The sequence below is a fragment of the Eriocheir sinensis genome, chromosome 14, assembly GCF_024679095.1.
Source record: "Eriocheir sinensis breed Jianghai 21 chromosome 14, ASM2467909v1, whole genome shotgun sequence".
NCBI classification, from domain to species: Eukaryota; Metazoa; Arthropoda; class Malacostraca; order Decapoda; family Varunidae; genus Eriocheir; species Eriocheir sinensis.
In genome coordinates, this window is record NC_066522.1 from 12,892,340 (window position 1) to 12,919,617 (window position 27,278).

General features: G+C 41.0%; 2 protein-coding genes across 3 annotated transcripts; one reads left to right on the forward strand and one right to left on the reverse strand.

Annotated features, from left to right (window-relative positions):
* The first annotated feature begins 581 nt into the window (after positions 1 to 581).
* Positions 582 to 18,867, forward strand: LOC126998490 (trafficking protein particle complex subunit 10-like). Of its 2 annotated transcripts, none has more exons than XM_050860223.1 (23): positions 582 to 798; positions 1,543 to 1,645; positions 3,595 to 3,709; positions 4,556 to 4,749; positions 6,515 to 6,631; positions 7,851 to 8,041; positions 8,315 to 8,502; positions 9,111 to 9,308; positions 9,713 to 9,907; positions 10,295 to 10,527; positions 10,783 to 10,889; positions 11,560 to 11,695; positions 12,258 to 12,404; positions 13,257 to 13,523; positions 14,201 to 14,330; positions 14,539 to 14,760; positions 15,064 to 15,267; positions 15,438 to 15,551; positions 16,131 to 16,253; positions 16,727 to 16,918; positions 17,242 to 17,467; positions 17,881 to 18,018; positions 18,716 to 18,867. In XM_050860223.1, exons 1-23 carry the CDS (start codon positions 774 to 776, stop codon positions 18,865 to 18,867), a joined length of 3,717 nt encoding a protein of 1,238 aa, XP_050716180.1. In that variant the 5' UTR covers positions 582 to 773. The 2 variants fall into 2 exon arrangements, with proteins under 2 accessions (XP_050716180.1, XP_050716182.1); XM_050860225.1 differs by having other exon boundaries at positions 13,263 to 13,523.
* On the reverse strand, positions 18,617 to 27,278 carry LOC126998491 (beta-1,3-glucosyltransferase-like). Its single transcript, XM_050860226.1, has 13 exons — positions 26,566 to 27,278; positions 26,328 to 26,381; positions 25,846 to 25,946; positions 25,039 to 25,112; positions 24,474 to 24,585; positions 24,132 to 24,268; positions 23,229 to 23,403; positions 22,908 to 23,043; positions 22,567 to 22,708; positions 21,817 to 21,961; positions 21,233 to 21,358; positions 19,232 to 19,453; positions 18,617 to 18,891 (listed from the first exon to the last, which is right to left on the reverse strand). Exons 1-12 carry the CDS (start codon positions 26,591 to 26,593, stop codon positions 19,292 to 19,294), a joined length of 1,392 nt encoding a protein of 463 aa, XP_050716183.1. The 5' UTR covers positions 26,594 to 27,278; the 3' UTR covers positions 18,617 to 18,891; positions 19,232 to 19,291.

The window sequence follows — 27,278 nt, forward strand, 5'->3', positions numbered from 1 at the left end:
TGTCTTTTGTATTTTCTTCTTCAAATCATATATATATATATATATATATATCATGCCCCGGGATTTTCTTTTTCTGTTTCCTCTATTTTCCAACACGTACTCTGCGTGTATCGAAACACAAGAGAAATTAATCAAGATCAGGGTATTCGCCGACTGCCTGGGATTGAACCCGCAACCAGCGTGACGGGAGAGCCACTCCTTACCGAGTCGGCCAAAGAGGTACCCCACTGATTAAGTGGGTTATGGGAGGCTCGTTCATCAGGCATAGTCGCCGCACTACATATATATATATATATATATATATATATATATATATATATATATATATATATATATATATATATATATATATATATATATTACCTATACGGAGGTTTTTTTATTGTCAGGTTACCTCTGATTGACACATATCTTTGGTCATTATCGCCGTAGCATCATAAAACTGCATGAACGAGATGATTCGAGGTGTTGAGTTTCCTGCAATAAAAACAATAAAATAAAATAAAAACAATGAAATAAAATAAAATAAAAACTGGGAGGTACAGGCGAGAAGAGCCGTAAGGAAGGCGGAAAGCCGAGGTTTGTTTACCTTTAGAAAGTGTTGAGGGCGGCCGTGTGTCGAGTGTCGAGGGGCGTGTTGTGAGTGAGTGCCCAGGCCCCGCAGCCCCGCCCCGCGCCCCCGCTTGGCATCATCACCCCGGTGGCTTCCCTGTGCTGGCATGAAGCAGGCGGTGTAGAGGCAGCCGTCCTGGGAGTCTTTGGAGGCGTTCACGATGAACAGACGGCCGATTGTCACCTGTGAGTCATGCCCCATGTACAGTAATTTTGGTATTTGTTTCCTTTACTGCCGCTTCCTGTGTTGGTGTTTTACTCTCTCAATTGAGTGTTTTGGGGCTTCATATGTTGTTCAATTGAATAAAAAAACAAATTATCGCTAACGCAACGAACCGTACAAACAAGCAGGATGAAGGGGCGGGGCCTCATGTCAGGAGATTATATATTATAAGGTCACCTGTCATTTGGTATTTAGTGACATTAAAGGAGGTTAAGGGGAGTAAAACTCCTTGTAGGTAAGAATGAGGGCCGGGACACACATTTCATGGCTTTTTTCTTGCTTGTTTTGATCTTTACACTTTTTCTGTTTTTTCAGGAAGTTTGAAGGTTACTAGAAAAATTCACATATTTCATGGCTATTTTCTAGCTTATTTTGATCTCTACACTTCTCCAATGGTTTTCCGCGAGGTTTGCAATCACTAGTTAGGACACATTTCGTGACTGTTTCCTTACTTGTTTTGATCATCAGAGAAACTGTAATAACACATTGAAACTAGCGCATACAGGAGAGGAGCAGTTAGTTGAGTTGGAAATATTATATCAACACATTACCTAATAATACTAATCTTTACTCACCTTTTTTTCTAACTAGCCAGTCCAGGCTATTTAATATAGGCCAACAGATAGTTGCATAGGTGTTGTACAAGTCACATACTTTAGTACTATTTCTGACACACCATTAGTAAACCTCAACTTTCCCGGTGACAGATGCTGGGGACAACAGTCTCTTCAGCGGGCTGCAGGCCGGCCTGGTGACGGGGCTGCCGCAGGAGAGTGTGGAGTGGCGCAGGTCCTATGGCCGACCCTCCAGGTGAGTGTTTGTCTTGGCAAGCTAAGGGAGTGTAGTGCAGAGTAAGGTGGTGCTCAGTGGGAAGAGGAGTTTCTTGTTATAAACTAATTAGATCCTTGAAAAATTAACTTGTGGCAATATATTATAGAATAAGTGCCACAATTTTGCTTTAGATTCCTAAACTTTTTTATATCTGTCATATAAGAATTTTTTATAGCATTTCTTCATTACTTTTTCTAAGAAACTAATCATATATTCTTGAAATATTAATTAACATAAGAACGTAAGGAGTCTGCAAGAGGACGGTTGCCCTTTACTAGGCAGCTCCTGTATGCCTAATCCCACCTAACTTCACTATCCATGAATTTATCCAACGTCTTCTTGAATGTATCTATGGTATTGGCACCAACGACATGATTTGTACCAAATGGTGCTGGCTATCATGTGTTTGAAGATACCCTAATCTTAACCGAACATAACCTAATCAAAACAAAACAGTTACTATAGGTCTTGACTCAGAAAATTCATATAGTATGCTTCTTTACTAATGAGACTTTTTATACTACAAAATGAGGTCATTCTTTGTTGATTTATACTATAAGGTGCTGGCTATCATGTGTTTGAAGATACCCTAAACTTAACCTAACCTAACCTAACCAAAACGAAACAGTAACCATAGGTCTTGACTCATAAAATTCATTTATGCTTCTTTACTAATGAGACTTTCTTTCTATACAACTAAGTGGGGTCATTCTTTGTTAATTTATACCATAAGGTGCTGGCTATCATGTGTCTGAAGATACCTTAAACTTAGCCTAACCTAACCTAACCAAAACAAAATACCTAGTTACCTACTATAGATCTTCCCTCAAAAAATTCATATATGCTTCCTTACCAATGAGTCTTTTTATACAACTAAGTGAGGTCATTCTTTGTTGATTTATACCATACGATGCTGCCTATCATGTATTTGAGAATACCCTAAAGTTAACTTAACAAAAACAAAACAGTTATTATAGGTCTTGACTCAGAAAATTTATATATGCATCCTTAATAATGAGACTTCCTATACAAATAAGTGAGGTCATTCATTGTTGATTTATACTATAAGGTGCTGGTTATCATGTGTTTGAAGATACCCTAAACTTAACCTAACAATAACAAAACTATAGGTCGTGGCTCAGAAAATTCTTATATGTATCCTTAGTAATGGGACTTTCTATACAACAAAATGAAGTCATTCTTTGTTGATTTATACTGTACGGTGCTGGCTATCATGTGTTTGAAGATATCCTAAACTTAACCTAACCTAACCAAAACAAAACAGTTACTATAGGTCTTGACTCAGAAAATTCATATATGCTTCCTCAGTAATGAGACTTTCTATACAATTAAGTGAGGTATACCTTAGTTTTATTTCTCTCTCTCTCTCTCTTCTCTCTCTCTCTCTCTCTCTCTCTCTCTCTCTCTCTCTCTCTCTCTCTCTCTCTCTCTCTCTCTCTCTCTCTCTCTCTCTCTCTCTCTCTCTCTCTCTCTCTCTCTCTCTCTTGCTCTCTCCCTCTCTCTGAAGATCTCTCTCTCTCTCTCTCTCTCTCTCTCTCTCTAAGATAACTCTAACATCAGTTAACTCTCTCTCTCTCTCTCTCTCTCTCTCTCTCTCCTTCCTTCCTTTCTCTCCCTTAAACTTCCTTTGACACGCCATTTCTCTTTTTTTCTCTCTCTCACATCTTCCCCCCCCTACACCCCCTCTCACCATTCCTGCCACACCCTCTTCACTGTTATGACTATTACCACCTCATGTTGGCTCAGATGCCCACATATTATATACTTTTCTTTTTATTTCTTGTACAGCAGTATTTTTTTAAGTAGTTCTACATGTGTTCTGTAGATACTTATGAAAATTTAGGGCTCTTGACAGTTCTGATAATTCTTCTCCACAAACTTATGCAAAGTTTTGTTGTCTCCACCAGGTGTGTGCATGTGGAGGTGGACTTTGTGCCCTACTCTGAGGAATGCTTTGTGAAAGAGACTCCACGCACCATCCTGGGACACCCCATATTCCACACCTACTGGACTGACTGCTCTGTAAGTATTTTATTTAATTTCAAGTGGAAGCATTGGCGCCCTCAGGCTCTGCAAGGGCTGTGTTGGCCGCCCTCAGAAACTGCTGGTACAGACATATCTCAAAGGGCAGCTTTATTGTCTTGCTTGATTCATTTTACTACACTTGACTTCAGTCATGATTAGAATTAGGGCTGATAAATGGCCTGTAGATGATTTTCAGCATTTGACAATGGTTGAAATTAGCCACTTATAAACATGGGTTGAACTCGATACCCCATGTTTATTACCACATGTGTTGCAAAACCCTCACCTGCTGTCTTGGCAATTATACTTTTCAGATGGTGAACTTACTTCTCTCCTGCTCATACATTACTGAACATAATAATTCTCTTATTCCTGTCATTTCTTAAAATTTCAATATTTAGGAGTATATATCATTGGACTTGTGGGCATCTGAACTATAAAAAAAACACAGGTTGAAAGATTCTTGGAAGTCACTTTGTTGAATGTGTGAATTCCCGTGATGTGTTGCTTTGAGTTTGAGCTTACTGAATTTTGTAATCCTAATTTTAACCTGACTGATCTTTATGTGTATGCTTTTTTGTAATAATATTCAGTTTTATTGTGATGTACATAATAGTGTGTACATTTGATGAATAAAAGTCTAAGAGTGTGTCTTGAATCTAAATTGGTCACTGCTCGTATACCTCCCTTATACTATTTATCTTTTTCATTAGTATATACTAGTAGACATATTTCACACTTTGTTTCTTTAATCTTTGGCCTGTCTCCATTGCTTATATGTAAAAGAGGGTAACCAAATTGCAGAACCAGTAATACATGTAGTGCATTGTTCTCCTGATGCAGGATGTGGAGGCCTACAAGACCACGACTCGGGACAACCTGCAGTCATGGGTAATGTCCCTGAGGCAGCATGGAATCACAGACTGGATGGTGGTGTTGCTGGAGACGCCAGACACACGCAAGGGCAACAAGCTTCTCCCTCGCACCACTGTCCTTGATAAGATTAAAAATGACTTTGGTAGCAAGCAGGCAGAAAGGTGTGTGTGTTTACATATGTGAAGTATGGCAGTGGGGGGTCAGTATTGAGTTTTAAATGACATAAGAGAGTAGGTAGGGAGACACCTACCGAAACGTGTGCAAGCCACTCCCGGTGAGGTATATACGGGAGGTGAGGAGGGTGCTGCAAGCCCTCCAAAGACCCTCCCCACTCCTCCACTTCTGACTTTCTTTCTGATTGCCAGTGTGGGTTCCGCAAGGGGTGTTCTACTGGTGATCTTCTTGCTTTCCTAACTGACTCTTGGTCATCCTCTCTTAACTGTTTCGGTGAAACTTTTGCTGTTGTGCTAGACATATCAAAAGCCTTTGATAGGGTCTGGCACAAATCTTTGCTTTCCAAACCACCCTCCTACAGTTTCTATACTTCTATCTGTACCTTTATCTCCAGTTTCCTCTCTGACCGATCTATCACTGCTGTAGTAGACAGTCACTGTTCTTCCCCTAAACCTATCAACAGTGGTGTCCCACAGGGCTCTGTCCTATCTCCCACTCTCTTTTGTTCATTGATGATCTTCTTTCCAAAACAAACTGTCCTATCCATTCTTACACCAATGACTCTACTCTGCATTACTCAACTTCTTTTGACAGAAGGCCAACCCCACAGGAACTATACGATTCCAGGCTGGAGGCTGCAGAACGCTAACCTCAGACCTTACTATCATTTCCAATTGGGGCAAGAAGAACCTGGTGTCCTTCAATGCCTCAAAAACAATTTTTTCACCTATGAACTCGACACAACCTTCCAAACACCTATCCCCTATTCTTCGACAACACTCGGCTATCACCTTCTCCTATACTAAACATCCTCGGTCTATCCTTAACTCAAAATTTCAACTGGAAACTCCATATCTCCTCTCTCACTAAATCAGCTTCCTTGAGGTTGGGCGTTCTGTATGGTCTCCGCCAGTTCTTCTCCCCTGCACAAATGCTACTTTTGTCTGTTATGGGAGCAGTGAGTAGTGGGCTTTTTTTCTACACTCTTTTTGCTGCCCTTGAGCTGTCTCCTTTGTTGTAAAAAAAAAAAAAATAATTTAAATAAATAAATAAATAAATAAATAAATCACTAGGGACAATAGGTATGTGTTTGGGTGGGTCAAGCAGCACTGTTGGAGTTTTGTGCTTATGTAGATAACTTTTTTAAAGGCAATGAACCCTTATGCCCTGGAGCATCAAGAAGGAGAGAGTATACAATTATCGAGAGTGGGAGAGACTCATAGCTCATCCAACCCCATAAGGGAAAATAAGGATGTTAAACGAGAAGAAAAGCCCTGATAGATGCAGCAGACTTATCAATACAGGAGATGCTAATGAAGATTTTATCACATCTTTGATTCATGTGTCAGTTTCCTTGGCGTAGTTGTAATGCAAGTTTTTTTGTGTCTGACGAAGAAAGTTGGTGACAGACAAAACATAACAGAACTTCCTTACCTAAAAGTACGCTACACCAAAGAAGCATGAACACAGACAGGAATATAAATGTCTGAATTCTAATATTTATTTTTCTCTTATTATCCTGACACTTGAAGCTTTGGGTAAATTATAATCTCCCATGCTGAGATAGAGCCATTGCTACTACATCTTCCCTTGCACTGCACTGGATACTTACAGAGTTCAGTTTTTATTAGCTTTTTACATTGTTTTTGAATACCCATTGTAACTGTATCTCATTTCTGTTTTCTTGTGCATGTCAAGTGGTATCTCAGAAAAACGGAAGGGTTATAAACATGTTCTCGTTGTTCCCTGCAGGTGTGTGTCACTTGTGGACCCCCTGAAGACTGATTCTCGGTCCATGGAGTCGTGGCAAACGCTCCTCACCAAGATGCGTCACCTGCTCATGCTGGCCTACAACCGTTCCCTCAACAAGTCAGTCACTACTACTGACAATTTTAGTGATAATCCTTGTATATGTCATTAATTAAACCTTTCTTGCATTACTCTCATAAGGATAACTACTGTAAACCTCCTCCTGTTAAGTTTCCATTTTCTTTTTTTAATTTATTGAAGATTATTGGTGCATAGTTTCAGTCATCATAATTATACGTAGGATAGAATTGTATATACCGTATTTGACAGCTTATAAGATGCACTTTTTTTCCAAAAAAATGTTTGATTGATAGACAAACAATATATGGATGATGTTGATGAGACATTGAGAAGGTAGGTTATTATTTGATATTAACAAGTTCCTGTTTCTCCATTTTCCGCTTATCTTTTAACATTCTAATTTTACAAACGTGTTCAACAAACACTGAACCACATTCAAGTTTGAAACTTCACACTTCCTCATGTTTTAAAAATGTGCTAGAATATTACAACAATTAGACTTATGATGTAGAATGATGATAAAGAAATATGATGCACAAATTTATACCCATTACCCCTCTGAATGTCGCTGTCTCTGCCATGTTTGTTTACATCTCAAAGCAGTACCCTCAAGTCTCTTAACCCGTCGTCGGTGTGGGAATTCCGATCGGAGGAAGCGGGCGAGCGGCGGAGTTCCGCCATCCCCCAGCGCGTAACAGCCAAAAAAAGCACCTCTTCCCAACATCATATCTATATAGTGCCTGCGGCGTGAGCACTTCACAAATTTTAATCGTGGAGAGAGGAAAGATTAGCGAAAAAAAATAATATAAATTATTGTTTTTTCGTTTGAAATTGCCATGAAATTTTACACCTTTTTAAAATCTATCAGCACAGCCCAGCAGCGTGCGGAGGCGATAGTCCTCTCTCCCCGACGCTTATGGGTTAAGAAGGACCAGTTCTAGTAGGTCCCAGAAAATATTCAGGATTTTAAATGTAAAGTATTGGAATTGAATAAGGATCTGAACGCATGTGAAACTTTAAAAATGACCTGATAGTGGGGAGGGCTATGAATGTCGGGCAAAAAATCTTCACCAGACAATCGTAGTTCAAACCCGTTTATTATATTTTTTTCAAATGGCTGCCGAAATTGGGGGTGCGTCTTATAAGCCCATGTGTCTTATAAGCTGTCAAATATGGTATGTCGTGTCATGTGTTAGGGAAGCATGCAAGGTCGTTGTATTTCAGAAGCATTACTATGGATGGCAATTTGTTGTAACAGGTTCGAGGAGGCCATGCGAGCGGAGAGGGAGAGGCGGACAGAGCAGTCGTGGTCCTTCTGCTGGTACTTCTTGCTGCAGGAGGAGTTGGCCCACGTGTTCAAGCTGCTGGCTCTGTATGACGAGGCGCTGGTGCAGTACGACGAGCTGGATGCACTTTTCACCCAGTTTGTGGTGAACTCAGCAGCTGGAGGTAAGTGACATGTGACCAAGAGTGTTGATCGGAAAGGCATGAAATGATGCATACAAGCTGTTGTTAATGAAGTCATGAAAGAATGGAGTACTATATGACCAAAGTTAGTTGGGATATTGTCTGTGATGTTGATGAAATTTACATAGTCGCACCCATGATGGTTGACATTATGCAGTATGGCTGATGGAAGTGGTGAGGTTCAACAAACTGTGTTATTGGGGAAAAAAAAACTTCAATCAATAAAATTAATGACAATTATATATTTTATCCCAGACTCCCCACCATGGCTGAGCACATTCAGCCAGCCTTGTGAGCGGTGGGAAGGGCTACACCTCACGCCTGAGCTGGACACAGCAGTGCAGGCTAAGATACGCTCAAAGGAGGTCACCCTTTTGGAGTTCCGCAACTATCTTTTCCAGCGACAGTGTGCTCTCCTCCTCCTCCTCAACAAACCATGGGAGGCAAGTGTTGGGAGCAATGAGGGATGACTTTACTGCCTTATAATTTCACTATATGTCATCCACAATGTTAATCATCATTAATATATCTTTATCATATTTCAGCTTCCATAATTATTGTCATCATCTGCTATCTTTATTGTTATATTAATTAGAAAATGAGATAACCCTTAATTTTGTTGGGAATTTTATTTTCTTCTCAAAGCACATGAGAAATTGAGGTATTTGAGAGAATAAATTACTTTGCCTTACTCTGCCCAGGAATCAAACCCTGGACTCTGAGACGCAAGGCAGACATTCTAGCAATCAGGCTTTAGGTCTCTGGAGTCTTTATCCTTGTCTTGGGCCATTACACTATGAGGCATTGCAGTTACAACGGGCCCAGTGTGTTGGATCAGGCAGAAGGATTTTTTGTAACTGCTACTTTTGCAAGGACAATCTAGGTACTTTTGGGATGTTAGATGCTACCAAGAAAACCCTACCAGAGAAAATGGATAGGAGGAGGAACTTATCCTTATCTGTAAATCAAAGTCTTTTCATTACAGAACATTACCAGCAGAACTCACGTGTCCAAAGATATAATTGTTATCATCATTGGTGTTTGTGTGCAGGTGGCCTCGCGTGCCCTCACCTTCCTGCAGAACACAGTGGGCGAACTGAAGATCCTGGAGGTGAGTGTGGCACCGGGGGGCGTGGCCTGCTGGGGGGTGCTGTCCTGCCTGGAGGTGACGGATGTCCTCAACCAGTACCACACCGACGATGCCCACTCCCTCCACACTGCTCCTCTTTGGGCATATGCCAGGGACAAGGTGTGTATGTGTGTGTGTTTATGTATTAACTTAGTTGTAGTTTACAGGACTGAGACATGTTTGCATAGCACTACCTCCATCATCATCATTATCATCTGTTTCATGTCAGGTTTTCCCATAATCTCTTATGACGCCAGAGCTGCTAGACAATCAGTGATACACTTCCAACTACATATTTCTGCCCATTGCCTCAGGTTCTCCAATGCCCAGTGCTGCCAATTCCTCCTTCATATCCACATTTATCTAACTTATCCTTATCCCTAACTTAAATTCATGAGTGGTTCTTGCATGACCCACCTCTGGATTTTGACCATTCTGTTTGTTAATAGTTTGAGTGGGAAGCTGAATTTCTTGACATGTTTAAATTGCTCGACCTATAAGCAAGTGTTGTTCTTGTTCTTCAGCTGCAGGAATTGGGCATGTTGTGTGGACTGATGCCAGGCAGTGCCACAAGCAGTGCCCAGCTCCACACAGTCATCTCCCTGGTGTGTGGCATGGGCAACGACCCCCACAGTCACGAGGATCCCCCGCGAGACTCCCCCATGACAAGACTCAAGGACTCCCTCTCCTCCCCACAGGCCTTCAAGAAGCACTTCCTGGTGAGTCACAGGTGGGCAGTGCAGCTGAGGAGTGTTATCCCTGCTGTAAAGTAAATTATATTGGAATTGCCAGCAAACTTTAAAGTATTAGATATCTCCTAGATGCTGCAATTCAGCTTTGCTATTCACCTGATGGGCAAATGGAAATCAGTAAATCTTGAAGAAATACTCACCCTTATGATATTTGGGTTCCATGGGCGAGCAGCCCGAAGTAAATCTTGACCCATGTCAACATAGCAGAAATAGCATATATTTCTTTGTTGTTGAATCAGACTAGAATAAGTAAATTGATCTGCCTACCAGGAGTAAGGAGGTAATAGCACTACCTAGAGAGGATGCTTTGCTTTGGCAGCTTAAGATAAATTCCTAATATACTGAAACTTGCAGGAGCTGTCAGAGGTTGCCATCAGCACCTACAAGCACATTGGACGAATTCGATCAGCTCGCCTTATAGGCCGAGACTTGGCCAACTTCTATATGGCTCAAGGTGAACCCCAGAAGGCAGCAACCTTCCTCACCGACCAGCTGACGGTGTTCCTGGAGGAGGGGTGGCAGCTGCTGGCCACCCAGACACAGCTGCAGCTGGCAGAGTGCTACCTGGCCACCAGTGACCTGGAGAGGTATAATTTCTGCACTGCAAGCATTGTTTACACCATAACATATAATTCATATTAATATTTAAACCCAGCTTCACTACAAAATATGATATAGTCTCCAGTTGTATTACATGCACTATTAGAATGACCATATAATGATATAAAGGGCCATGAAGAGCAATATAACATTATGTAGTGTACAAGTAAGAGTGATATGACATAAAATGTGATGACTTGATAAGCTGACTTATATGGAACCCTCACCCTTTCTCTTTCAAGGTATGTGAGAACCTGTGCCCAGCTGGCGGGCAGCCCCGTGCTGGGCTCTGAGCTGAGGGACCAACACTTCAACAAGATGATGGAGGCTGTGCAGGGAGTCAAGGAAGGTGAGGTTTGGGGTCATTTTTCAATCCTAATCCTCACTGGAATTATTTTTTTCTTGAAATGGCTTGAACATCATTTTTGTATCCCCACGCCGTTCAGCTTCACCCACTTTTTTATTGTTTCATCAGACTTCAGGCAATCATCTGTTTCAGATTGGAAGCTCAAATAATTCTTCAGCTAGCAATTCTGACCATGTATGGTAAAGGAGGGTGCATACACTATAACTGTGCACAGCTGCGGTGCTCATCTCCGAACCATTGGCCCTTTGAGCCTGTGGTAGGCAAGAATCAATTACCCCGGGACATGGGCCAATGTGAAATCTGGGATCACCATAGTTTACCCTCCCCAGGTTTCCCCAGGTACCCATTTATTGACCAGCCTGAAAGGGAGAGTCAACAGCTGAGTGAGCTGCATGCCGATTGCCTGGGCCGGGATTCGAACCCGGGCCCGCAGAGTCATAATCAGGCACGCTGACCACTGCTCCACAGATGCTGACAATGTAGTTGTGTCTTAATTGTTTTTGTTCTTGTATTTTGTAAATTAATGAGTTTTACATGTAAGATTCATAACACATTTACATTTTTCAGTAGGTTTGACCCAGGACTTAATATTTATCCTATTAAGTTTGATATGATCCATGGGTTTAATTGTCATGCCCTTTGTGGTGTGCAGGCCTCCCAGTGCTGATCCCAAGTGAGCGCATCCTGGAGGTGGGCGGCCTGAACCTTGTGTCTGAGGGGCGCATCATCCTGGGGACCGTGGTGGAGGTGGAGCTCTCCGTCTACAGCAAGCTGCCTCAGGACATCTGGTGAGTAACTTGAGTGATCTTGGTACAGGGAGGACAGTAAGCAAAGAGGTAAAACAATAGACTGCAGGATGCTATTTTTATGCTAGTATTAGTGTATGTATATATAAACTTGTTTTTCCGTAATAAATTCTGTGATTCTCCTTCCACTCATATTGTAATATCTCTCATGCTCAGTGCAGCTCCGTAGTTCTTGTTGGCACTGAGGTTACTCTGCCCTAGTCTTGAGGCATCACATTGCTGTTCCATGGATTTTTTTCTCTGGATCTGCACAAACTATTTTGACATGTTAATTTTCAGTTATCCCAGCATGCACCCCATCCATCTACAGCAGCTTTGTATTTTGATATTGTTAATTTATATTTACATTTCATTCCTTCCTCCTTCCTATGGTTGTACTCTTTCACAACTTATTTTACTGATATGCAGGAGTGGTTTGGAATGTGGGAGTCATGTTGGAAGTGTAAAGGAAAATGCACAGAGGTAGTTTGGTCATACTGAGAGGGTGAAAGGGACAATGGTGGTGAATAGAAGTCATGTATATTTTGTTTCCTCTTGATTACAGCTGCACGTCAGTCAGCGTGTCGCTGCACCACTGGGATGATGAAAGTGAGACTCCCTCAGGCCGCCGCACTGCTGACTCTGAGGGAAAGACTGCACCTTCTGCTCAGCCAGGCGGTGGCAAGACGCACAATGCATCCACACCACACAGGTCAGTGTCTTCCATGGCAAGGCAAACCAGGAACATATCTGTGTGTGGTAAACAGTTGAGGTTGGTGACAGGTCCTCTTTAATTTTATAACAGAACACTAGTTAAAATGGACACATTGGAGTTTTTTTAGTCTTCTGTGCAGAAAGTTAAACTTTTGTATCAGCTGCCTACAAGTTTATTGAGTGGGTGTTGGACATTTTTTTATTTTTTTTATTTTGAAGATGAGCACATTGAATGTGTACTCAAAAACTAGTTATGGAAGCTGCTCTTCTCAGTTATTTGATGTACATGCTTTTAAATGATGTTCAGCAGTGACTAAGATTTTAATCTTTTCAATGTTGAGGAGCTCTTTTTGTGCATCATCAAGGATTGTCACATTTGTGTAACAGAGGCAGTTCATGAGCTTAACTTTTAGTATAAAAATACTGTGATGTGAGGACAGTCAAAATTTACTGTGAAATTTCTGTCACTCATAATTGTCAGCTGCTGCATGCACTGTGTGTGTGTGTTGTGTGTGTGCAGGATTCCAAGTATTCCAAGCACTCCAGAGTGTGAGCCTGAATAATGGTTACATCAAAGGTCATCAGATACTTTCATGACACTTTCAGATGGAGTGATGGAGTGGTACAGATTAGAGATTGCCACTGGAAAAGATTACATTTGGTGCAGCTAAATTACAACCTGCTGTTTGTGTTCACTATCAAGTTATCCAAACATACACTCTCTCTTTGGATTTCCTGCTGCAATTGCTTAATTTTAGTGTCATTCACCCAGGTTGATGGTGAGTGGAAAAAAGTGGTGGAGGTTATTCATAGATGTAGCAAAGTTTACCTGATTTGTCATTTACTTCAGTACCAGTGGCAGCAGCAATGCAGACACAGAGCATAGCACAAGCAGCACCAGCAGCAGCACCAGCAGCAGTACCACCAGCAGCAATAGCACAAGCACCAGCAGCAGTAGCAGTACCACCAGTGGTCCCTCGGAAAGCTCTGAGGGGGAGCCCAACAAGATAAACCCCATGACACACACTCTTCCCATGACCCTCCACCTGGAGTACAAGCAGGACAAGTCCCTCTCCTCAGCCTCTGTCACCTGCCCAAACTCCCACAAGGTTCTTAGGTAAGTTGTGGAGAAACATAGAGATGAAGCTGTTCTCCATTCCCTCTTCCTCCTTTGCCTTTTTCTTCTCTTTCACCTCCTTCTCTGCTTGTCTCTGTCTCCTCCTCCTACACTCCCCTCCCCTCTTTCTCTGTGCTATTTCCCAAACATGCCATGATAGTTAAGGGATGAGGGATCAGAGACAGCAGCTGACCCCCTTCAAGGAATGCAGCCAGAAAGAGTAAAAACAGTGGGAAGCATAAACTTTAAAAACACTCACATAAGCAATGGGTGTGTTTTCAACTCTTAATAATAGTAATTACTTAGTAATGTACATATCACACAGTCTTTGATGTTGAAGACAGCATTTTGTGACTAAAAAATTCATAGTGATAGTTTTAGTAAAGTTGCATGACTTGTCTTTACACTATCTAAAAGTTTTGGGGCAGCTCCACAGTCTAACATCAAATTAATGTAAGTATTCATGCTAAATGTAAGTCAGGATTTTTGCACAGCACCTGATGATGGAGATATTTCCCATAAAGTTTCCTCAAATTTCTTAGTTTGGACAGGAATATCAACAAAGACATTTTCATAGTCTTCAGTATTTGATTTAGGAACTTACAAACCTGCTGTGTTAAACTGTGCAATTAGCCTGTCATTGTTCCTGACACTGAATTGTTTTGTTTACGATGCAGGCGTCGTGACAGTCAGGGTGGCCTGTATAAGGTTGACCGTAACATTGTGAAGGAGGAGCAGAAGGACAGTCTGAGTGCTAAGGAAGTGATCATCCGGCCCGGAGCAAACACTATAGTTCTTCACACTAAGGTTTGTATTGAGGGGGAGCAAATGCTATAATCTTTAACACAAAGCATTGCCTGGAGCTGTATCCATTTACCTCTGAGTGACATTATTTATAATTTGTACTGTAACTTTCTTGTTAACAAAAAGTATATGTTGGCCATTCTGAACATGAAACTGTAATTATCAAATCTTTGTAAGTCTTCATCATGAATGACCATTGGCTTGTCACCAGGTGGACAAGAAAGGCAAGTACACAGCGGGCCAGGTGGTGTTGGCGCTGGAGCAGATAGAGTTTGTGTGTGGGCGGTGGAGTGTTGGGGGGCCGCCGCTCAACGTGGAAGTGGTGAGTGAGAGCCCACGGGTGTCTCTGGGGCGGGGAAGCAGAGACCTCTTGGCTGGCATGATGCAGGAGATGGTGCTGATGGTGCATAGCGGAAGCTCCAACATTACAAAGGTACGTACTGCACCTCACCTCCTTCTTCACTCATACTCATGTGAGGAAGAGGGTTTGTTGTCCTATGTGACTTCTTAAATGTTTAGAGGTATTATCTAGTAGGTATTCTTGTAAGCCACTGATATGTAGGTAGCATGTATAATAGGTAGGTGGAATGTGTGGAGCAAATAGCACCACACATCCCATCTACCTATTATACGTGCTGCCTACATATCAGTGCTTTACATTGTCAACTTTATTACTCTATATTTGAAGATAATGAAGGGAGATTGGCACTGATAGCATGTCTCTTGGCTGCTGCAGGGGACGGAGGTGAAGCTTCGAAGTTCCCGCGGCCTTGTGATGAGAATACAAACACCAGAGGGAGAGAATGAGAAGGAGGGCTCGCTTGAAAGAGAGGTGGAAGTACAACTACCAGAAGTTGCTCCCTTCTCCTCTGTCAGCATCCCCCTCACAGTCCTCGCTGAGTTGGGTCCACAACGGGACGCAGCGACTATTGAGCATACGGTAAGCCCACTACAAGCGTTTGGTGTTGTAGTAAAGGATTTGTAAGTTCGAAGAGGATGATAATGTCACTGGGAAGAGCATTAGTGAAACAAACGATGATATAGCTGGTGTTTGGATTGTGGGTGATTTAGCCATGACTATGATAATGACTATTGTTGGTGTTGGTGCAGGTGAGTGTCAGCAGCAGCCTGGTGGAGCAGCGGCAGGACGTGGACGTTCACTTCATCCCGCCCTTCATGTCGTCCCACAAGCTGCACACGGCCAACACCTCCAAGTTCCTGCAGGTGAGGACAGCATTGCTACTCCTGATGTGGAAAAATTTGCTAACAAAAGTAATTAGATAAAAGACAAGTAGAAAACTAAAAGCCCATGGTAGTAGTGGCTCATCCTTGGTCTGCCAGGCTTCAGAAAAGAGTGCCTGGGGTCAAAAAATAACTCAGCTCTGTAGGTACTCTTTGACTTACAATACGTTTACATTCCAAGAAAATCAATGTAAGTTTAAAATATCTGCAGTGGAATTCACACTTACCCAACATCATAGTCTAGCCTAGTATACCTTTAACATGTTCAGAACACTTACCATAGCCTCTAGATGGGTAAAATCATTTAACACAAAGCCTATTGTATAATAAAATATTGAAAACAGAAATTCAAAACTCAAACTATAGATTCTTCCAAATTCTACCGTATTGCAACATCATAAAGTTGAAAAATTTTAGGTCAAAGCACCGTGAGTCAAGGAGCTCCTGTTTATTTCTCCAGGGAGTGAGTGACTGAGTGAGTGAGAGTTTCTGAATTGTGGTTTCTTAGATATCATGACAGTTTTTGTCATTTCTGTATTCACAAGTATTGACATTTGGCAGATGACAGTGACAGGTCTGGTGGCCAACCCCATGGAGCTGACTGAGCCCACATTGAAGGTGTTGGACCCTCAGCAGGAACACCAGGTCCGGCTCAGTCCTCTGCACCCCCCTTCACAGGCCCTGGTGAGTTTCCCCATCACTCACCTGTCTCCATAAGGTGCTGGTCATTTAGGGAGTTAGTTACTCATGTGAATGCACAGAGAAAAACCTCCATGAAAAAATCAAAGTATTCATAGTAAGAAGTGTCCCTCAATAGACAGAGATCTCTCCAGGAAGCTGAGTGTCCTAAAGAGGTGGTGCACCTAATAAGGGAAAGCATCTATTTGAAATCTTTCTCTTACATCACTGAGAGTTATTAGCACCATCTGAATGAACTCACAACTTCATGCTGCAGATTTCACTCGGGAGCAGGTGTTAAATTGGTGATCTTGGGTTGTATTACACTGTTAGCATTTGTTAACATGACCGTACTAGGAATCCCCAAGGTACATAATTTTTTTTTTTTTCTGTTCTGATTCTGAACCAATTCAAATCTTGTTTCATATGATTTTGGATAAATTTTGAGTTATTTTTTATCTTTCACTGTTTGCCTGCAGGTGGTGTGCTCAGACCAGGCTGCCAGCTATATGTGGGGGCTGGAGGTGGACCACCAGCAGGAGGGAACACCAGTGGTCAAGCTTGAGTTCTCACTAATGTACCAGCCGGTAGAGTCCCCTGATGGCCCCAGCAGCCCCAACCCCAACCCTCCTCGCAGCTACACCTCCACCCTTGACCTCCACGACTATAAGGTGAAGGACTGTGCAGTATTTTTAGCAGCTAGAAATATTCTTGTAAGCTGTATTTCACCTATCATTTGTAATGCTCTCTGATAGAAATGATTGAGGAGACATAAATTGCATCTTCCCCATCCTTGTTGCACAGATTCAAGGTGTTTGAGGTTACCTAAGATTACAATATTTGAAAAAGAAGAACTAGCCAACAATGGGATATCATATATAAAGTGCTAGCTAACAAATTCCAAGGCAATCAGTCACCAAGCAACACATTAAAAAAAAATTAAAAAAAAAACTTTTATAACTAATCATACCTGTTGCATGTTTGCCTCACCCAGACCCTGTACACCATTCGTGCCCGAGTGGAGCCCAGCAAGGGGTCTGAGCTGTGTCGAGCAGGCAACATGTGCCACCTACACATTGTGCTGCAGCAGGTGGGGCCCACCATCTCCACCGCCCCTACTGGGAGCCGAACGGAGTCAGGGACAGCCCCTCACCAACATTCCATCATGTATGAGGTGCTGGCAGACCAGACCATGTGGGCGGTGTGTGGACGCACGGCAGGTGAGTCTTGTGGCGGTATTCTTCTCTTCGCCAGGAATCAGGTGAAATATACTTAGGGTAATTTTAATGTTGTTATTATTTTTATTCTTTTTACTTTGTTTTATATTATATTTATTATCATTACTATTATTATTATTATTACTATTATTATTATTATTATTACTACTATTACTATTATTATTATTATTATTACTACTATTATTATTACTATTATTATTATTATTATTATTATTATTATTATTATTATTATTATTATTATTATTATTATTATTATTATAATTATTTTCATTATTATTATTGTTATTATCATAATTTTTTTCTACTGAAGCATTAAAACTCCCACCCTGTGTATGCATGAGAGGGTTGCTGTGGTTTGAGTGGCATTGCATTTTTATTAACATTAAGCTTTGCAGGAGTGCTCACTCTTGAGGGCGGCGTGAAGCAGAGTGTGACTATGGATGTCATGCCCCTTGCTGGCGGCTTCCTCCCCCTCCCCTCCGTCAGGCTGTCTAAATACATCCCAGCCGATACCAAGCACAACACGGCGAGAGGTAACAGATTTTTGCCTTCTCTAGTCTAGTCTGTATCTGTTTTCTTAATCTTGGTGATGGTGTACACTGAGCTTACAGACATTATTATTTTTTTTACCTCAGCCGTGTCATTATTTTTGACTGAGTTCATACACAAAAAACAGGGACCCAAGAAATTCAGATGTCTTCATTTTTATATATGCTTTCGTATAATTCTCTTCTCATATGAATCATGCAAAAGTATTGGTGCTTGTTCGATGATTTACTCTCAGTTGATGAATGTATGTTCCTCACCCCACCCTCACTGTGTTTGTTGAACCACTCGTGTAGTATTTGAGTATATGAAAATACAATACATGATTTAAGATCACACCAATGTTTGTTGCATTGAACTGTATGAGGGGAAATAAAACATGGGTTGTTAAATTACAAAAATTATGTAAAAGTCTTAATATATTGTACAGCACTTTAAAATGCTAATTTTTTTTATATATTATAAAATGTATGATTTTTCCTCTGTCTCTATTTATCTAATATTTATTTTTATGACTATCATTTAAATAAAAAGCTGTCATGGGGATCAGGGGATTTTATATCTTTTCTTAAGTTATAGATAAACTTCATGTTTTATTGTCTTATAATGAAGGACTTTTAATGGTTGAGTGAATATTAATGCTACAAAATGCATGGACTCATGACAATAAACTGTGCACGACAGACGGCAGCAGGAAGGTGGAGCACGTGGGGACGGCTTCGTCAGTGCCCCGCCTGCAGCCTTTCAGCGCGGGCCAGGTGTACAACTTCAGCAAGGCCCAGCAGGTGCACGTCCTCCCGGCCTCCAACACTCTCCAGACAGAGTCCCTCACCTGAAGGGCATCATGCTCCCTCCCTGGCCTGGAGATGATACTTCCACTCCATTACAAATTCTATGATTCTGGTGCATCGCCTCCCAGTCACCTCCCTCTCCTGTGGGACTTCTTTGCCTTTCTTTGGGCTGATGATGTGATATTCGTAAAGAGGTTATTGATTTAAAGGCTTTGATTGTTGTCTTGTTGGGCACTAGATTTTTGTGATATATATGCAGTGTCAATTAATTTTTATCTCAACTACAATGTTTACCTAAAAATATGTGTTACCAGATTAATAGTGCTGACATTTCAATACTGGATGAAGCAATAGTAAGTTCCTGTCAATTCTAACTATCTAAAAAGAGGAAAATATGGTTGCATGATACCTGTTTTATCTAAGCAATTGTCAGCACAGGTGAATGCAGATCACTGTAGAGCCAGTTAGTCTACAGTTCATCTTGAGAGTGAGTGGAGGTGCTGGTGGTGGTGGTGGTGGGTGAGTGGAGCCACTGGGCGTACACCTGGCGTGGGTCCACCATCCAGAACTTGTGAAAGGAAACTGGTCGCTCTTCCTCAAGGATCTCAGGTGGGTAGTCCATGGGCCGAGCCTGGGCAGAGAGGAGGCACTTAAGCGCACACACACACACACACACACACACACACACACACACATTGATTTCTTACCATTTGCTTCTATATAATCACATCATCACCAATATATATTTTCAGGTGGGAATGTCATTGTGAGAAGTTGTATTATATTTTGTTATCTCTATACATGGAGACTACCTGTTGATATATTATACCAGTTAGTTGTACTACGCACCAATGTTCACCTAAAATCACAGCTCAGGCACTTGTTTGAAGCATGATTTCATTGTTATTTGTTTCCTATGCTGGTACTGTGTGGCAAGTTAATACTCATTGTATAAAGTAATTAAGAAAAGTATATATGTAATTATGCTTGGTTCTTTCTAGTGACTTTTCAGGATCTTACATAATTATGGGGACCAGTACTTCAGTGTTTATTAATTCATTATATTATTATTATTATTATGGTTGTATTATCACTACTATTATTTTTATTACTTATTATTATTATTATTATTAAAAGAAGTAGTAGTAGTAGTAGAAATAGCAGAGGTAGAATTTTTTTGCAATATTTGTTTTGCTAATGTTATAAACAATAGTAATATTATTGGTAGTATTGCTTTACTATTATTATTTTATTTTCTTGAGACATGTGAATATCCCAGTGACAGGAGATCAAGAAAACATGTCTCCAAATACTGCTAAATGATTTGAGAGGAAACTTCATAAATAGCTTGTAACTCCTACAAAACATGAGACTGAGTTTTTGCCCAGAATGCTCATCAGAATTGTCACATGGCTTCCCATCTTGCCAGTTCAAGAAACAAAGTCACTAATGATTTTATTTTGTGTGTGTGGGTGCATGTGTCTGATATTTATACCAGATTTATGTATTATTGAGGGGTGAATATAAAGGTATCATGTCTGGCACAGTGAGAACAAGTGAAGTGCAAAAGCAGGAAAAGTAACATGTATAAGGTGCATGTTGGGTGGCTGGCATGACATTAAGCTGAGATTTTTCTAATATTCAGTGCAGTTCCATTTCCACCTGTATCAAGATAGAGACTGATTGAACCGATATTAAGAGAAATCTAATTGTACATGGGTCTGTGTTCATGCAAGATAATGATAGGAATGTCTTCAGAATTCCTTTGCAGACTTACACTCCAGCAGTCCAGGTCTAGTGTTGTAAAAAAACTACAATAAACCCTCAAATATTTGTCTTACTCTACTGATGAGGCATTCCTAAGCTTCCAAGGTCTGGTGCATTTTTTTATCATAGAGTAGGGGGTCCAGTATTGTATTTTGTTCTCAATCTGCTTTTTATTATTGATTGAGCATGAACATATGAAAAGATCAGGATTGGATGGACAAAAATTAACTTGCTACTTTCACAGACTCATCACATGGCACTTTCCCTGGAGGTAAGCTGCTGCATCATACGTTACACATGAACCTCTCACTCATAATTCCCAGTTACAGCCCCTTATTATTTTTCTACATTCATTTATCTCTATTGCTGAAGTGCTATCATATTATAAAGTTGAAGTTAACCTTTTTTTTTTTACAGTGTGCATGATTTGAGTGGGTAAAAACTATTGCCTTTGCATATAACTACCTTGGCTCTTCATTACTTTTTCATTGATGCAAACAAAATACATACAGGTTCAAAGGTAGTTTTAAAGCAGTGCAATGACAATTCTTCCATTGAAAACCAGTATGCAAGAGAAAGGATTTAAATTTACAAACAGACAGACAGACACAGACAAACAGACAATCAAAAAATTTGTGTGTACCTGATGGAAGGCTGAGGAGTGGGTGATGGGAACACCAAGGCTGCGGAGACACATTCCCAGAAACATGTCGTCGGGTGTGTCGTTTGTAGGACACTGGCACACCCCAGGGCCAGATAGTGCCTCCACCTGGAAAAAGGCCATAACAAAACAAGTAGATTATTTATGTAAACTCAGTAAAATGCACATCATGATGTAATAATTACTGCTATATTAGTATTTTCCACATTTCTCGCAATTAGAAATTGGTCAGGGAAAATACAAGCCAGTAAGTGAATATGTTCAGAGCAGTGTGTGCCATGATGAGGTAGAGAGCAGAGTAGCACAAAGCAGTGTTTTACTAATTGCAGTGTTTTACTAATAGTGGCTGTAAAGCTAAGAGCTCTGTATAAGTTCTGTTTCTGTATTTTCACTGGTCAACTGTGTCTACATGGCTTGCTTCTCCCTCCTCCAGAAACTTTAGTTTACTAATGTATTGGTTGACTGATGGCACTGAAGTAGTGTTACTTGAACAAGAACAGTCTAAGAAGGCATCTTCAGGTGCTTGGAGATGCAAGATCATAACCAAGTGTTAATGCCTTGCCTACCAGTGGGCGGCTGAAGACCATGCCACCTCCACCGGTGATGTAGTCGTAGCCATGAGGCATTGCTGCGGCATACCCATACCGCTCCCCGAGGGCCACCAGCTGGGTGTGGTCATGGCAGCCTAGGAATTCACTCATTGCCTCAACGCTGGAATCAAACATTGAGGGTTAGCATATACTCAGAACAAATAAAGGATCAAGATAATGGAAAGTGGTTATAGATTTATAGCCAGTTACCTAATTGGTATTTCTCACTCAAGTTTCTGTCAATCATGATTTTCCCTGGCAATTTTATTGTAATAGCAGAAAGGAACTGCTATTTACGATGAGGGTTGATGACAGATGAAGATGCTCCAAACAATGTTGTGGAGTCATAAGAAAAAAGCAATAAATGGAAGGGATGCAGGCAGAATTACTTTGTTGGTAGCATGACTGATTACAATGCTGGTGACCTGGATTTTATCTCAGTTGTATTCATGGGGAGTTTTCCAGGATGCTGGCCTTTCCCTAGGCCCATCCAGTATTATTGGGTACCTGGTTAAGGATAACTGGGGAGGATAAAGGCAAGATAGAAACTGGATGTCTAACTCCATATGCCACTGTCTGTCCACATGGTGCTGCTAATAACCCATCCCTTACTCATGTGGGAGCATGGAACTGTGCCATCACCTCACACATAACAATCTGTTTAACAAAGTGTTTTAGAATATGAGGGACACATGTGGCATTATGGTTAGTATAAAAAGGAACCACCTGATGAGTGTGTCATCATCTGCTATGACCAGCCACTGCATCCCATCCAGCTGGGCAGCATGGTGGATGATGGCCAGAGTCTTGCCGCAGTGCCCACGCTCAGTGTTGGGCACACCAAGGGACACGGTGCCATATGATGAGTCTGTGGAAGTAACAAGTCAATTTTTGTCCATGCAATCCTGATCTTTTCATATGTTCATGCTCAGTCAATAATAAAAAGCAGATTGAGAACAAAATATAATACTGGACCCCCTACTTTATGATAAAAAAAATGCAACCTCCCTGCTCCTTACATCTTATGACACTGCATGAAAACTGCAAACTCTCAATCAGACTCGTACCTTCAACATCACTGTATATTGCATAGTTAGTGGCGTGTTTCAGCCAGGTGCTGTGGAGGACCGGCAATCGCTCACTGTGGTATTTTTCACAGCTCTTGATGGCATAGTGGATCTTGCTCACATCCACAGCTTTACCCTGAGAACCGGAAAACAACAACTTTGGTGTCCATGCACTCAATACTGTTGGACATTGTTGTTTGCACTGATCCCTAACTCAAAGAGAATCAAACACATTGCACAGTGAACATGCAAGTCAATGAAGATCAATGAAAATGTACACAAGTCCATCTTTCACAACAAATAGTGTGAATAACAACTTACACAGCTGGGAGGCGAGTACAGAATGGCACAATGGTCCTCATCCTTGACGCAAAAGGCTGGGTCTGGTGTTAAGTTCACTCCTTCAGAATTTACAAATTTTGCAAACTCATATGGAGCATCAATGTTCATCTCAGAGCCTATCTTTACCCTGGCACCTGTCCATTTCTTGGCTAACCTGAGGGAATGGAGTCATGTCAACCATTAAATTGTGTGATGGGGTGTGTGACAGGGTACTCAAATAGATAGAGGGTGAACTGGATTAGTTTGCATGTTGAATCAGTGTGATAATGTACTACTAAATTAGTATGATAGTATATGTTAAATCATGTATATGATACTTGGCTGCATTGCACAGTAGGTTGGCGCACTGAAATCTATGACTGTTGCATCAGTAGTGTGAGGCATTGAATTACTAAGATGGAGTTTGATCATTGTGTGCTGAATAAGTATTATGATGGAGAAAGTTTCAGGTAATCGGAAAAAAGGGTATACCACAAAAATAGTAGCTTTGCAATTATGTAGAACAAAAATGCCAAGTGTGTATTTGACTAGATTTTCAGCTCCCTACATTAGTGTGATTTGTCTCTAAAGCTTTTGGTACAATGTCTTTATTGATATACAAGACACATGCACTGATGAAACTTGTTATTGTCTTCCCTCTTTTCTAAGGCAAATTAGTTGGACCAAGGGCTGAATAAAAACTTTTATAATAGTAAGAAAAAATTATGCTTTTTTAAAGGGGACAAATAAAGATGCTGAGGGAGATCATTAATCATGTTCACTTAGTTCTTTTCTTGTTGATATGTTTTCTAATGGTTTGTGCAGAATAAATACAAATATCTGTTTCACCTTGAGGGTAGGAATATAAGGGTTTAGTGTACTTCATGATTTGACCAAACGCACCTCTTGATTAGGGAGCCTGACAGGACCATGCCGGCCCTCACATCCGGGTAGAGGAAGGGTCGGCTGCTGTCCACACGTGCAAAGTGGTGGATGATGGTCTCCTCGCTGTCATGTACACCTCTACCCAGGAACACCAGCTGCCAAGGAGAATGTGGGTGCCTTCATTTGAGGGAAGAAAAATGCTGGTTTATGAATAACCTCAAGAATTTGGTCCAACAATACTTGTGTTCCCATCTACCTTTGAGGTCCCAATGTTTTTTACTGAACATCTAACCCTTCAGCTAATGCAAGATCTCGGTCACTCCATATCCCTGCACCTGCCCTTCCTGGTGTGTATCTTACCTTAGAGGACTTCTGGGCATGCAGGAGCTTCACCAGCCTGGCCACCCTCACCTTGGCCCAGCTCCCAATGAACACCAGCCAGTACTTGCTTTTCCCATGCTTACTGTTTATCCTGCCAAAACATAAATGTATTCAAACAGTACTCTTTACATAACAAAATCTTAAAGGCTACTAATGCAGTTCGACTGGAATCACAAAGGTAATATGATATCAGCAAAAAAGTCACAAAGTTTATTCAACACTGAGAAACAAGAACACTTTGTGATTCCAGCTATGACACATACAGGGGGTGACTCAGACCCATAGTCTCAAACATCTTAGGGCTAAAACACCCACATTTGATAAGGATTTTATGGGTATTTTTAGAGTCCAGTGATAGTTTGACAAGGCTTCTGCACCAGGAACATAAAAAAACAAACAAAAAAACATGAGAACCCAGCTTATTTCTTCTGTGGGCTTCAGAAACATTTGTTGTGAGGGTTGGAAGTATCCTGAGAATATGGGCCTTAGTCTTGCATGCAAGTGAACTGCTTCCCCTCAGGTTTTCTCTGTTGCTTCCACTCACCACTCAAGTAATGGGAAGTAAGTCCAGGAACCAGTACCCAGCCAGTCCCTGGATGTTTTGTAGACAACACAAGGCTGGGAAAAGAGAAATAGAAATTAGGAAGTATGCAATAATATGTTTGATGACACAGCACACGGGAAGAACTTAAAGTATCTATTAACCCTTTCCATCCGTGATGCAGATGTCGGCGTCACAGTATGGAAAGGGTCAAGAGGAAATGGAAGAGGATTAATCCTCTTCTAAACCTCTCAATCCTCCTCTAAATTCCTCTTAAGAGATTCAGAAGAGAATTAAGAGGTTTAGAAGAGGACTAACCCTTTCCATACGGTGACGCCGTCGGACGCCGCCGTCGCTGGAGTGAAGGGGTTAATGTGGAGGTTTACAAAATTTTGCATTACTGAGTCATTGTTCTTTTTTTGTGATGAATAATGATGTGCTGATTTATTTAGTATATATTATGCGAGTGGCACATCATTTTCATCATTGTCACTGGCAGCAATTTAAAGTCAGCAACACATAACTTCCAGCTTTCAGTCAGTTAAACCTGCTGCTTCCTCTCTCTTTCAGTGTGCCTCATTGAATCCCATGAGAGCTCATATCCATTTAACTTTGTATCATATCCATTTGGTTTTCTTTTCTATCACTGGATTACTTTTTTGCTAACTAAACTGTTCAGTGCTGTCAGTTCTATTCATAAGTTGACTTGGTCATTCCTATTTAGTTATCTTATTGATTGTTGATAATGCTCATCTTTTAGCAGTTTCTGACAGCATGGTAGAAAATAAAGTTAGGCATCAGTTCCCTCACCATGTCCAGCTGAGCAGCCTGGGAGGAGATGCTGCTGCTCAAGTCTTCCACAGGCCTTGGCCCCGAGCCCCCAGCGTCCATGATCACAAACACCAGAGTGTCTGAAGTTGAATATTGCATTACTATATTAGAATACCAGAACCCTTTTCAATTTTGGATGACTGAAGTGTTCTCAATCATTACTATCTTTCAAAATTGAAGGTTTGTCATTATATTAATCTGTGTGGCTGATTTCAATAGCTAAATGATTGAACAGTGATCCAATAATGTTGGTTGAAACTTTATAACTTATTCTCTTAGGATTTTTTTAATATGAGATCAGTGTGCTACATGTTATCATAATATGCTGTGCCTCCTCTTAATGTTAGTAGTACTTTATAGCTTGATTTGAACCACATGTATTATGCATTATATTTGAAGACTAATAACTGCACAAAGCTGCACAAAGTTAAGTGCATCACAAGATACTTATCAAGCCTCACCTGACTGCTGGGAGCTGTGCGCTGCATTGACTGTGATCCATAGAGATAGAAATACTGCAATGATATACAATAAGCAATGTTACTTTTCTTTTAAATATGATATATAGATTGGTTTTATATGACAATTCTCAACAATTTAAAAGTATAAGTTTTCTGTGACCAGATCTTGTTTGGTATACATTATTATATCCTCCTAGAGCCTCTTTAACATTTTTCCTTGGTTAATATTTGTACTGACCTCTCAAGAAGCTTATCACAGCCTTCATCTTGCTGAGTGTGCTGGTGCCTCCTTTGCTAAGTGCATATGTGTGTGTCTTGTATTTAGTTGTATCCAGGGCCTGAGCTAGTCTTCTGTTGTCTTCTCTCCATATCTGCTTCTATGCAATGCCTAAATCTTTTCATACTGTTCTAAGATATTTGCACTTTTCATATATGGGAATGAGTCAGGTTCATCATTACCAGCATTTTGTCATCATTGTATTATACATTCATATTATTTGCATTACTTTTGGCACATGAGATGGTGATGATGATGATGATGATGATGTGTGTGTGTGTGTGTTGAAGCTCAAGAGGCCTCCTTTCAGAAAATAATTGATTTGTTAAGATTATAAAGTGTTAGCTGTCAGATTAAACTGCAAACCATAGCCAACAAATGCATCAAACCCAGAGAATTAAGCTCATTCCTATTAGTACAGGGAGCCGCAGCATCCCAGGTGCAGGGGTGAGGGCAGGGGCGAAGGCCTGAGGGTGGCAGGGCTGAAGGGGTGCTCCCGTCCTCCCTGGCGCTACAGAGCTTGGCGGAATTAAAGTATAGGTTCTAATATATCACAGAGTCGTTCTCCTCTCTGGTGACACGTTCCAATAAGCAACAAACAAAATGAACGGAAAAAAAGGCGTAGCTTCCCGCGGTGACAGGTGCAGTGGGGAGGGAGTCTATGTATAAATGTT